The sequence below is a fragment of the Acipenser ruthenus genome, chromosome 33 (assembly GCF_902713425.1).
Source record: "Acipenser ruthenus chromosome 33, fAciRut3.2 maternal haplotype, whole genome shotgun sequence".
Lineage (NCBI taxonomy): Eukaryota > Metazoa > Chordata > Actinopteri > Acipenseriformes > Acipenseridae > Acipenser > Acipenser ruthenus.
The window spans coordinates 2,967,279-2,981,664 of NC_081221.1; the positions used below are offsets into that span (position 1 = coordinate 2,967,279).

The 14,386-nt window shown below is 39.3% G+C and overlaps 1 protein-coding gene across 4 annotated transcripts in view; it reads right to left on the reverse strand.

Moving 5' to 3' along the window:
• The window catches only part of wnk4b (WNK lysine deficient protein kinase 4b), a 64,449-nt gene that overhangs the window by 27,501 nt on the left and 22,562 nt on the right, over window positions 1–14,386 (reverse strand). For all 4 annotated transcript variants that reach the window (XM_034055746.3, XM_059006595.1, XM_034055745.3 and 1 more), the window contains 3 exons: window positions 3,398–3,570; window positions 1,707–1,927; window positions 661–818 (listed from right to left, as the gene is read on the reverse strand). In XM_034055746.3, coding sequence (XP_033911637.3) covers window positions 661–818; window positions 1,707–1,927; window positions 3,398–3,570 — 552 coding nt within the window. The remainder of the gene's footprint in view (window positions 1–660; window positions 819–1,706; window positions 1,928–3,397; window positions 3,571–14,386) is intronic.

Consider the following 14,386-nt stretch of genomic DNA (forward strand, 5'->3'; position numbering starts at 1 on the left):
AATGGGACCCTGGTCTTACTGTCTACAAATATAAGGATGTTATGTTTTTGCAATTAAGTCAAAGTTAATCTGAAAGGGTTGGGGTTTTTTTTAGTGTTACTTTTGAAAAAAAGAATAATAATAATAATCCCATAACATTTTACTGACCTGTTTTTATTTTATTTAAATGACTGTGTTGGATAGTAAACCTTCCGTTAACTATTTTAAACCTTAATTAAGGGCTTTTTTGCTTTGTCCAGTCGTGCTCATTATTATTAATTTCATAGCAGACGCCCTTATCCAGGGCAACTTACAATTGTTACAAGATATCACGTTATTTTTACATACAATTACCTATTTATACAGTTGTGTTTTTACTGGAGCAATCTAGGTAAAGTACCTTGCTCAAGGGTACAGCAGCAGTGTCCCCTACCTGGGATTGAACCCACAACCCTCCAGTCAAGAGTCTGGAACCTTAACCACTACTCCACACTGCTGCTCATGGAAAGGACTTTTAGATCGGGTGGTGGGACTGTTTGTGACTACACGTGACATGCAAACAAGCACAAAGCACGGCATTAACTTGCTTCTGTTTGTACCAATCACATGATATTTGTATCAGTTAGCCCCAGAGCTCCGTTACACAAAGCAGCATTCTGCGTGTAGAATGCAGTTACTCACGCTGGTGACTTTGCGGTAGATCTGGGCTGCGTTCTGGCACTCTGAGTAGGGGTATTCAGAGGTTGCCATTTCCAGAATGCACATCCCAAACGCATAGACATCCACCGCCTCGTCGTACTTCTCCTCATACATCTCCGGAGCCATGAACTCAGGGGTCCCTGAAGAAACATTCACCCCGCGTTATCACAGAGATACAGCCCCCAATTATTATTATTATTTGTTTATTTAGCAGACACCTTTATCCAAGGCGACTTACAGAGACTAGGGTGTGTGTGACTTGCTCATACCATTAACAAACCATTATGTCAAAAGAAAAATATATCTATAGCCAGATGATGCTGCGTGATTTCATGTTAGATTTTGAAATGTCATATTTTAAAATGTTTCGATAAGTATATGGAAAACTACAAAGCGGTATGTAATTCAATATTAACGTAACATTATTCAGCAGGTTTAATTTAACTTTATGAAGCAAAATCAGTTAATTCTGTAGGGTGATGCTAAACTTTTGGCCATAGCTGTAGGTTCATACCATTAAGAAACCATTAGATATATAGGGCAGCAGTGTGGAGTAGTGGTTAGGGCGCTGGACTCTTGACCGGAGGGTCGTGGGTTCTATCCCAGGTAGGGGACACTGCTGCTGTACCCTTGAGCAAGGTACTTTACCTAGATTGCTCCAGTAAAAACCCAACTGTATAAATGGGTAATTGTATGTAAAAATAATGTATAAAAAATAATGCAATTGAATGTAAAAAATAATGTGATATCTTGTCGCCCTGGATAAGGGTCTCTGCTAATAAATAAATATATATATATATATATATATATATATATATATATATATATATATATATATATATTATTACACACACACATTGTCACTAGATAGTCTCCCACTAGATTGTCCCAAATCCATTGCATTGACATTGTAGTGCCCTGCATGCATTACCATTGAAGATCATTAGCTCTCTAGGGATTTTGAACATCAAAACATTGAGCTCAGATCTGAACCTCTATTGGAATACGTGGAGCTCCGTTGGGGTTACCTATGACGCTCTTGGCGAAGGAGGCACTCTTGAGCGTGGCCAGGCCCAAGTCCCCTATTTTGACAGAGCCAGTGGGGCCAGTGATGAAGATGTTGTCGCACTTGAGGTCTCGGTGGATGATGGGAGGAGAGCGGGTGTGCAAGAAGTGAAGGCCCTTGAGGATCTGTCGGCTCCAGCGCTGCAGCAGCTTCAGCTTCATCTCCTTGAACCTCTTCAGATACCTACAGGGGTTTGGATCGCAGATAAGGGTTGGGGTTGCGGTTGGGGTTGGGGGTAGGGAAACATCTCAGCAGGGCGTGGACACAATGGGATGCCATGAAGTTCTGAATATACCATTCCTCAATGATTCCTTCAGGGAACCGAAGCACAAGGACCACCAAGGTCACCCAGAAAGTTGCACTGGGATTTAAGCCCAGGATAGCTGTGCTAACACCTCTACACCAAACTGCCTGTCCATAAATTAATCAAGACTATATAAAAAACAGTGCATAAGCATGAGGCAGATTCAGATATGTATATATCTGAGTTTATTAATAGCCTTGAGATGTACTAAGATAGCCAGAAATCAGTGTGCTGACAACTCTAGTATTGACGATGCCAGTTTATCCATGAATCACCTCTATAGAGAGGTTTGGTGTTGCAGTGGATTAATGCACTTACCCTGGGGCTCTCAATTTAACTCAGTGCACTGTAAGGCATAATTAATGCATTGGCTATGGACAACACTATGTATGCCTTTGTCACCTTTCATCATCAAATTTACAAGAAAATAATACACAGCAACACCAAGGTTTTAGAATAAAAATGCACCAGGGTCCAGATCCGGTCTATTTTAATGATCTTAAAACCACCGCCCTGAAATGTATATTCCTAATGCTGCAGACCTTAGTGATACTGATAAGATGGTCCTAAATCACTCCTGGGATATAACACAGGAAGGATTGGAGTTTGTCATATGGAGTTAAAGGCTGTTCAAATCATTCAAATAAACCTGTTTAAGGTACTTCCGCATGGTGTGCAGGGTGTCATACAGTCAGGGCAACACAGTTTTGCGTCCTGGCTGTGCAAAATCGCCAGTCTTCACTGGGGATTCCAGAGGGGGATTCGCATTGGCTCTGGCACTCCCGTGGGTTAGGGAGGCAAAACCGGCACAAATTGTTTCTCCTCATTGCGCGACAGCGGACCCCACAGCCAGACGCCTTGTGAGCTCAGACGGTAACCCGCTGAGATCCGCTCTTGAGTTCCTGTATGTATTAGGGGCAGCAGTGTGGAGTAGTGGTTAGGGCTCTGGACTCTTGATCAGAGGGTCATGGGTTCAATCCCAGGTGGGGGGCACTGCTGCTGTACCCTTGAGCAAGGTACTTTACCTAGATTGCTCCAGTAAAAAACCCAACTGTATAAATGGGTAATTGTATGTAAAAAATAATGTGATATCTGTATAATGTGAAATAATGTATAATGTGTATAATGTGATATCTTGTAACAATTGTAAGTCGCCCTGGATAAGAAATAAATAATAATAATAGAAGGGGAAGCTGTCTTGGCCGTGGGATTGGAGGGCGCCCACTGAACCAGTTTGCCAGAGCTGTGTGTGTGTGTCTAGGGGGGTGATTGCTGCGGTGAGGGGAAAAAATAATTGGACATTCTAAATTGGGGAGAAAATCGGGGGTTGTAAATAATGAGGCACTCACGTCTTGAGCGTGCCGGAGGTCATAAGCTCGGTGACAAGGAGGATGCACTTGTGTCCCTTCATGGTAGATTTCCAGGAGTCGTAGAAGCGCACAATGTTGGGGTGTTGCAACCCCTTTAGCATCTCCACCTCCTCACTGAAGCGCTGCTTCTCTGCTTTACTCAGCTTCCGAGCCTGAAGAGAAAGAGACCCACAGTGTCATCGCAGGCATGGGAATGAGATCCCCACTGCACAGCAGCGTGAGCCGTTCCTGGTTTTACTATGAGTTTAATGAGGCACACCTGAGCTTGTTACTTGTATGCTGGGGCTGATCAAACTCATATTAAAACCTGGAATGGGTGAAAGTGCTAGGCAATAGGAGTCTTATTTCCATCCCTGCATCATCCATTTTGTAACCCCTTAACTGGGCATTCCGTCTAAATGCAGATATGGTCATTTGGATGAACATCATGCTAGTCATTTTACAGCCAAAGGATGTTCGAGATATAAATAAAAATAAAAAAATCTATACTGTGAGTAACACAAAATACAGAACGCAGTTTATTTGAATGTATTTTACAAAATGTGCATTATCTGTGACTCGAAAAGTGAACCAAGCAGCATTTTGTTGGGTAAATTGCAAACATTTGGATTTCTATAAATCATTTAGACAAAATTATGCCATGTTTCTAAATAGATTCCAGTGTAGATGTTACCAATTTGCCCTGGCTCCTGCATTGAACGCATTCGCAGAAATTTTGTTTTTAATGTTGATTTAGTAACACAAGCACCTTGACTGAAGCTCTTCTCCATACCTTTACTATACCAGCAGGTCTCACACTGCAGTGTTTTCACAGACCTGGAGAAGGGGGGGGGGGAGTCTGGGGTTCAGTAGCTTTGTCCAATGCTATTTTCCATATCTAGCCAAATGTTACATAAAATATGCATTAATGGTTTGGTTGATGTTAAAGGCTAGCCCCAGGAGGGTAATAGACTAATCTTTTAGTGAGGGAGAAGCATTGCGCCACCACTTTCAAAACCAATATTAAAACGACCGTAACTTTGAAGTCTGTACCTTTGATGTGGTTTTAGGACAGCAGATTTACAGAGATTTTGCAGTGGGCTCTCTTTAAAAAGAGGCTGGAATGAGGGACAGTAGAAAGACGGGGTTATGAAGTAGCCTTTGCTTTAGAGGTCTGGGAATAATATAATATCAAAGAAAAATGATTCTGCCTGAAAAATAAAATAAACAAACAGGAGTAACCGTCACTCGCTGCATTTGCGTGATGCAAGAAGAATTTTGTTTGTGTTTTAAATACTGCATGCTACGGGTGACTGACGACTTTTGTTTTTGCCTATAGATGCTTTGAAATGTGCTGTGGGGGGGGGGGGGGGTTGGTGTTACAGCCTCTATTCAAGTAATTTATCGCATAAAACAAAAAAAAATAACTGTCGTGGGGTGGGTGCACCAGCTTATCACCCAAGGATAATATTTGAACAAAAATGCAAGTATGTGCCTGAAAGCCAAACGGTTAACATGCATGCAAATGAGGTTTGTTTTTATTGGGAGTGCATAAACAAAGCTTGCGCAATGCAACTTCTGCATTGTTTACGACAGCTTTGCCCTTGATGGTAATTTTCCTTTTCTATCAAGACACTGCCGTTGTAGCTAAAAAGCCAACAACAGAAAATAAGCAAAGCAATTACATCAGTCCAGAAACTTTCTAAATCTTTTTCTGCACCTCCACACTGCCTTATCCTGAACACATCTAAATTAATAACACACAAACGCACATTTTAAACAAACAAAAAAGCAATATTCTAAGAGAGTTGCATGGGCACTCTAGATACACTGACTAACTAAATAAAAACACAACACATAGCTTCCTGTGTGGTAACAACTGTATCTTATCCAGTGCTGAAGGTTTCGGTTGTTTATCACAATATGTTGCACAGCTTGATTAGCTACAGTGTACAGGTAACAAGCCCAGGTGCGTCTTACTAACCTCATAGTAAAACCAGGAATGGATAAAACGGCTCTGCAAAAGGAGTCATATTTCCATCCCTGCTACAGTGGGCAATGTTGTCCTTCCAGCTGCACCTTAAATTACTTTCATTTGCCAAACCTGGTATGGGGATGTTAGGAAAACATCTACCCTTTTTACACTACTTAAAATAATGCGTGATCGACCAGTGTTGGAAACTTCATTGCGAATGACTTGAACGACAATCTCATTTTCACGTGTTGGTCGCACATCATTAGGCAGTGTGAATATGGTCATGGAACAGTACAGTATGTATATAAAAGGAGCATGTTCCATTTGCATGACCTGTGGGAATTAAATATTAGCTTACAACAGCAATAACTGGTGCAGGTCAGCATTAAAAAGTCACGATGTGTGTTCCCCCCCCCCCCCCCCCCAGTTAAAGGTATTAGAGTAATTTTGTTTTTAATATCTTCAGGTCTTGATTTTAATTTTGTTTTAATATCTTCAGGTCTTGATTTTAACAGATGGGAGATTATCCTTTTAGTGCAGTGGAATGAATAATGCAAATAAAAACATTTTTAAAAAACATGCCTGGACCACTTACTGATTGAAAGTCCTGTTAGTAGACAGACGCTGTAGTTAATGCCAGTATAATTGCTGTTACGACATTACTTATTTTCCTCTAGTTGTTGCCCAGATTTTATGTTTGAAATAATTTGTTTTTTACCTGAACGGATCGCTTTGTGCTATATAAGCTTGCTGGTGTTTTTTCCTGAGGGGTGATATTTTACGGCCCAATTTGAAACAGCCATTTTCCTCACCGCAGCAACACACCGCACACCAATCAGGAGGTATGAAGACAACACATCACCCTCCGTTTGAGCACTTGAGACAATTGCCGTCTGCCGACTTTGAGCAACTGATGCAAATTCATAATGAATTCCGACTGAATACCACCGGAATAACACCTGCACTTCCTCTGAGTTCTGAAGCAATTAATTTTGAATTCAGCGCTGTTAATTCATGTGGATTTAATTACCCGTATTCATTCCGTGTTCCCTTGTAACAAATGCAGTTTATATACCTGAATGTTTTTTAAATCCCAATGTATTCATGCCCTTTTGCCTGCCCTCCACCAGGGGATTGTGAGAAGTGTTAATTCATAAACGAACGCATGTTTTATACATGTGATCATTTGTAACAAAGAAACATTGAATGAATATAGGTAATTAAACCCACATGAATGAACAGGACTGAATTCAAAATGATGTGCACAATTTAATCAGGTGTTATTCCTGTAGTATTCAGCCGGAATTCATTATGAATTTGCAGCCATTATTTGAAAGTGTTACCATGGATAGTACCAAGCTGCTGAACACTGAAGGCAAAGACCAAAGCACAATGAGGCGTACTACTAGCCCCTGCTGATCTTTCTCCCCAACCCGTGAGAGCGCAAAGGCCAAGATCGGAAATTCGCATTGAAAAGGAATCAGAAACCAATCGGCAGTCCGTCGCCCTTTCTTTTTTAACATCACTGAATTCAATAAAGTATTGTGAAAAGTGGGTTTGCTAATTCTAGGGTGCATCATGATTAATCACCCCACAGCGTACAAATATACATTTGTACGAGGCAGTTTAGTTCTTGACAAGGCATTTTTTAAAATTTTTTATTATATGTACAGCACCTTGCGTTGTACAATCCCTTTTGTATTGCACAGTACTGAATTAGTGACAATCTATTTTGCTGTAATTTTAAATGCATTCTGGATAAGAAAGTCAATGTATGTTAAATGTAAGCATTGTGAATCCAAGCGTTAAAAAACCAAATGTGTTTTCAATCAGGCCGTTTTTACCAGGACTGGGCGGCAGTTTCTCCTGTGCTCAATGACGCTGGTAACCCAATGTGCTATCCAGCGTTTGCTGTGGCCAAAAAAAAAAGTGTTTACGGTTTCTAGATTACATAATTTATTACGTCGTTAAGAATGCCGCAAGCCAACCCTTGTTTTTGGCTAGGGATCCTGGAAAACAGTTAATTCATTTTAAAAGAAACACAAATGAAATATTCTTCAAGATGAGTTTTTCAAGAAAGGGAAAAGGCAGGTATATCTGCATAAGTAAAAACATTTGCGATGATTTGTGGATGACCCTTTCCTAACTAGGCGATTGTACTCGTTTGCATGTTTTTTTTGTTATACAAATACATGAATTGTAATATTTAGCCAATAGCACTTCAGTTAAAAGTACCTCCGAGGAATGTAAATAAGCAGGACTCGGCCTGCTGTCTGTTCCACAGAAGCATAAACCCTGGGGAAACACAATAAACATCGAGGAAGTATACAAAGCAATCAGCAATACCACGTTACCTTAAGTTATGTCTTGATTTAAATGGTAGACATGGCCTTTTATGTTTATGTCAAAGATGAGTAACTCCTATGATTCTAAGCCAGAGCAAGATCCTGTTAGCTGTCAGATACTTCAGTTTTTCACATTTAAAAAAAAAGTGGAACTTAAGTACCTGCGCTAATGGGCTTACTGTATATGGCCTTTAGTGCATGTAATCAGCAAGCCTCTCTGTTTTCTCCAGTTTGATTGCGAGATGCTGTCTGGGGTTTTACTATAATCAAATTGTAAAAGTAATCAAACTAAAAGTACCACTATGACATTTAAGTTTGGAGAACAAAGTCATTGTATTTATCTTGCTCTTAATTGTATTATTACTTGTACTGTGATACTTGAAATGTATTTGCTTACGATTGTAAGTCGCCCTGGATAAGGGCGTCTGCTAAGAAATAAATAATAATAATAATAACTACTTGTATAAGCAATCCATGCTATCCTAGCCTAACTATCTGAAGGAATAGTAGGGTTTTTCAGGATATAGTGTGTGCTGGCTGTTGCTAACGGATTGAAAGTGTAACAGGATCCAGCAAAGACATGTTTCCAATCCAGGCCAGTTCCACAATACAAACCTAAAGTGCACAGGACTGAGAAAGAAATGCAAGGAAAGAAATTATTTCCTTCCAAGACAGCACTCAGTAACCGATTCCTTCTTTCAAAACACTGATGTGATGAAAGAACATAGCAAAGCATAAAAGTGGGTTTATTATTAACAATGACACTTAACTCCGGGTCCAAACCTGATATCCGTATGAGACATTGTGTTTCTGTGTGTGGTGAGGAAATGAAAACAAACAGTGTCATGAATGATTTTCTGAGCTCAGAGATAATGAGAGACTCAAAGCTAAATGTAAGCCATAAGCCTACATTGTTTTAACTTTGTTTGTAGTGTGATTTTCCTGTCACAAGAAAATTACAAATATCACTTAGTGGTGTACCATGGCAAGGTGAAGTAAAGGATAGTAAAAACAAACGCATGATAAATCACAATGGAAAGGTAAAGCATTATTAAGAACAGCAAGGGACACAGTGCAAAGTTAATGGGCCACTTGTATAATGGTACATGAAGGGCAGATCAGTAGGATTTGGCATCTACATTGGGTGACTGTGTAGAAATTTAGCTGATAGACATTGCTCTATGACCATTCGGATCCTTGTTCTAGATTGTGGTATTTTGTTAAATCGGGATTTTCAGATATTTACAGAACAAAACTCTCAATCACCGTGACTTCCTTTGACATTGTGTTTGCACTGCGGTCACGCTTGCTGCATCCATTCCGAGATTAAGTATGAAATTCCCCCCGAGAAGGCTTTTTCTGTCTAATCAAAACAAGTGCTTTCTTAAGAGATCACTCCATTTAAAAGGAAAGAGTTTGGCTAATAAATAGCTTTTAAAGTGCTTAATATGCTCGCTGACTAATTGAATCAGCTGCATACTACAATCAAAATTTGCATTCCCGAACTTTAAAAGCAAAACAAAACCAGCTGCTTTGTTCATGTTCATAATGCACAAACATGATCACATAATATGTTTTTACTATGTCATATGTTAGTGAAACCTTCTTAATAAAAATCACTGGTAAATTGAATTAACCATATATTGTAATAAAATGCATTACATTTACTGTTGAACCAAACAGAACCTCCGCTTTATTGAATGAACCTAAACAAAATACAGGCACATGTGAAAGCAGAGATTTTTACTGTATATTGTTATTGCAATCAGACAGGGTAAAGACATACTGAAGCCAGTCATAATCAGCATTGGAAGTACTGGAAACATGTTCCCAATCAGAAACTGCTCCTTTAAGAAAATCTGTTAGATTCCTGATGAGCCACTGTGTTCCGGCCACAGTATAAAAATCTAAGCTAATGAAATAGATCAGTGTACCGCAACTTTGGTATGATGATCCCTGTGTTACAAATACTGAACCACCATTTAGAAACTAAAGCTATGGAATACATAACTGCATTGATATGTCACTGCCAGACACCCAGCGCTTGATTTGTGGCTTTAGCTGCCTCCACTCAGAAGGGCTGTCATGCACACAGGGGAAGAGGAAAGGCCATTGGGATCGTATTACCCTGGAGGAATTGCAGGTCCAACACTGATAAAGAGCCCCTGACGTGTAGCAGGAAAAGACTGAGCTGTGTACTGCTCATCATGTGCTGTTGGGGCTCACAGACGGGAGGGGGGGTTAGGGTGCTGTTGAAATGCAGTGTAACCAAAGCCAATCTCCAGGGAGGGGGCTAGGTTTCACACTCCGTTCACTTCAAATTAGATTTTTGCATAGCGTACAGTGCCCAGCCGTGGCAGAATTACTTAACAGACGTTTATTGAACTGATAAACCCAAAATACAGACTTCTGAAGAAGAAACTAGAAAGTACTGTAAGAATTGATGTTGACAGCACTGGTCGCTATACCAACAGCCACCATTTTTCAGCATTTTTTTATTTCAAACAAGGTTTTTGAAATACAGTTGAGCCTATAATAGCCGATCCTGTAGGACACGATACCTTCTATTAACCAATGGACCTCTGGAATGTGTCATTTACATGTGCTGCTACCAAGTGAACAGTACAGATGGAAGCTGGTCAATGCACATTTTATTACAGGTATAACACAGAAATTCAGCTCTTAGTAAGACAGAATGGATTCAGTTGCAGATAAAAAGAATTCGGTGCATTTGGGAATTCGGCTTCACTTTTTACATGCTTTCACTTTACGTACTGAAATAAACACAGTTTAACCATATTCTATAAAAGAAAACACGAAAGCAAGGGTTTAATTTAATTACTGTACCGTTAAAAAAAACCTGAAACAAGGTTGTTTTTTTCGACACCCCCATCAAAGCCAATTTGTGTTTGTATGCGTGCTTTGCTGTTGTTGTTTTAAACTCCATTTCAGCAAAAAAACTGTTACATTACTTTGGAACCAATTAAATGGGGTGGGTTCTACTGTACAATGTAGAGAGACATGTCTGTAAGGGACAATAAACTTGCAGCTATGTACAGCTCCATACATTTCAATACAATGGTATGCTTTAACAACCACATACCTTATCAGGGCCATTTGAATCAGGACAATATGCAACTAGCTTACTTGTATTGTCAGTTTAAATAAACCACAAGGGCCCTGTATAACAAAGCAATAGAGAGATTCATAATACAGTATCAATCATTTTAACAACATTTGGCAATGTTTAGTAATATTTTAGTCAGACGAATGCATTAAGCGCATTACTGCTTTTCCAAACACTTTCTGTCAACGTGCACATTCAAAACAGGAAGGGCATTTAGAATAATTTGTATCCTTCCTAAATTAAACAAAAAATATCAACTGCGGGAATGGAATTAGATCTCGTCTGGTTAAAAAAGGGTATGATGCCCTGGAGAAGAAATAAAAACATCCATTAAAACTTTCAAAATAGGCTGCAGTGTTGTGTAAGGCCCTATATGTAAAGGATGTTGTTAATTTATTTTGATCCTGCTTACAAAGGCCCTGCTAGTAACCCTTCAAGGCACCTCCTTTGACCTGCTTGGCTTCTGCTGGAATTGGCTCATTAGAGCTAGCAATCAACAGAAACAGAGTTGTGGTAGCTGGACGTTTCCTGTCATCTTACTGAGATGTAACTTAGAGGCAGCAGAGGAGGGCTCCATTTCCTAATCAGGGTTACAGCTCTGGTGCGTGGAAGTTTATTCCAGTTGCCAGCCTTTTGACCACTCTGCTATTATCTGTTTTTTTTTTTTTTATTGGTCCTAAATATATACTAGTTTTACTTTATACCATACAGAACATTCAGAGCTGACCATTCATTTTTTCTGTAGTTACAAAATCTGGCCACTGGTGGCACTGCTTGCAAATGAAAACCCTTACAAGAAGGCTATGTTTATTAGCGTAACAATACAGTGGAACTCAGGTTATCCGCTTGCTTGGTGGGGGGGACATAGGTCCACGGATGTGTGAAATCCACAGATAAATGAGGTGTCATTGCGTGTGACTAGAATGCATAAATAAAATACAGAAACTAGTAATGTAAACCAAATTAGCGTTTACTGGGGATCTATGCAACACAATATATTACAAAGACAGAAGAATGTTTTAAAATTAGTTTACTTTGACAGTGATACTCTTAGCAAAATCTTTTCAAAATGCGATACACCTCCAACACTAGCTAGCTTTAAAAAAAAAAAAGTATACTAATAACAAATAAATATACTAGTACTACAAAAATACTACAAAGCTACAAGATCATAAGACATTTTATGATGGGAATAAGCTATTCAGTCCATAAGGGCTCACAACTTTCCTGTAAACTATGCTGTGTGGCAGCAATAAATATCACAAGGTATTATCGCGAATTTATTCCACACATTAATATTAAATAACAGTAGCTAAGTGTTGCTAGTTTTCTGGGATTTCAGACAAAAAATACAATTCTAACTAACTAATTCTGGGGGGTTATATGCCCCAGTGAAACAGTCATAGGCAGCTGGCTCTAATTTAATAATAATGAGGCCAACTGCCAAAACAATAAAACAATTACTAATTAATAATTAAACAAAATTTAGGCTGGCAGGGAGGCTTTTAACCCTGTCCCTACCACAAAATACACATATTACACTTGCAGGGCCCCTGCCCTGCTACTATATATATATATATATGTGTGTGTGTGTGTGTGTGTGTGTCTATATATAACCTTAATTCAATCTTGTGACTCACTCAGCCCAAATACACCAACTTCCTCTCTTATGCAAAGCAAGGCAAACAAAACTAAACAAACAGAAAAAAGATTCAAACATCTAACAAAGCAATTGCAAACACCAGTCAAGATATTTTAATCAAACATCCTAAGATACGGAGTTATTTGCAATTCCATCATGCAGTCAGCCGTATATGGAAAAAAAAACATTGTCATAGGATATATCAAGGATGTACCACAGTAGTGTGCCTCATGCAATCTATTACATTTAAGCTGGTGGTAGGTCTGCTAAACGGAGTCACACTAGAACCAGCTTCCATCCATTTAGTTTCATTGCTTGAGGCTGGCTCACTCCATTCCTTAACATTCCTTCCAAGCTCTCCCTGGCTCTCATACTTTATAAGACTGCATACTTGTAATCTGTTCAAAAAAAATATGCACAAAAATAAAGCACGATTCATTCTAAATAAAACTCTTTCACTTCAATGTAATGAAACTGAGTAGACCAAATAATTACTCAAATTATAATTGTGTTTTTAATACTGGTATATGAATCATCAGTTCATTATTTAACAAAAGCGTTAGTGAATTACATATACTACCCTGTAATACTGCTGTCATTTTTGTTTTTCAAATCGAAAAAGGTCACTAATAATAGTCGCTTTTGATGTACAAATTTAGCCACTGAACGAAATGAATGCAGTTTTCATTCTTTGGGCATAATAACACTAATCTCTTATCTCCAGACTGTGGTCCCTAGTAACACAATAAAAACAAATGCTTTATTCAGTGTGCTTTGTGTGTTATTTCAGGTCTGATAACAAGAGGAGAAAAAACAGACCTTCATTACAGAGTGGCTCAAAACAAGCTCATTGAAATGTGTAACGGGCAGTGTTGTGTAATTACCACCTTTATGGATTCTGTCCCGTCGGTGAGATTAGATGAGGTTAAAAGCTCTAAAATCACAACTGCATTGTGGTAAGACGCTCGCTTTAGGTGTGCAGGGTCGCTGGTTCATGCCCAGCCTCTGCCCTGTTATAAATGCTGAATCTTGGCTGAATGCAACACGAGACCATGGGGAAGAGGATGGTAACTTATGGAAGGTCACATTCAGAACATCTTGCTATTCTATAACAGTGCTTCTGGTATTTAAATACTCTTCCTGTGGTCTACTGTTGCCAAGTATTAATACAATGAACTGGTCAATTCAAGAAGCCTTGCACTGTAAATATATATACACTACCGGTCAAAAGTTTTAGAACACCTCAATTTTTCCAGTTTTTATTGAAATTTACGCAGTTTAAAGTCTCAATATACTCTGAAATTAAAGCATAGAACAAATAAACAATTGGAGATAAAAAAGAAATCATGGAATCGTTTTGTTTAACAAAATTTAATTTAAATTTTTGACTCATCAAAGTAGCCACCTTTTGCAGATATAACAGCCGAACACACTCGTGGCATTCCTTCTACAATGGAAATCAAATATTGTTCGGAAAGTTCTTCCCAACACTGTTGCAGAAGTTCCCACAAATTTGTTGCACTTATAGGTTGCTTTGCTCGATGGGGTTTAAGTCTGGAGACTGTGCTGGCCATTCCATGATTTGAAGCCTACCGTCTTGTTCTTTTCTTCTAAGGTAGTTGTGACATAGCCTGGAGGTATGTTTTGGGTCATTATCTTGCTGTACGATGAACCCCTGACCAACTAGGCGTATACCAGAGGGTATTGCATGGTGCTGCAAAATGCTGTGGAAGCAGTTTTGGTTCAGGGTGCCACTCACTCTGTGCAAGTCGCCGACTCTGGATCCAGCAAAAGAGCCCCAGACCATCACGCTTCCTCCTCCATGTCAGACAGTTGGTGTCACACACCGAGGAACCATCCTTTTGCCTACTTGACAGCGTACAAAAACCCTGCGTGATGA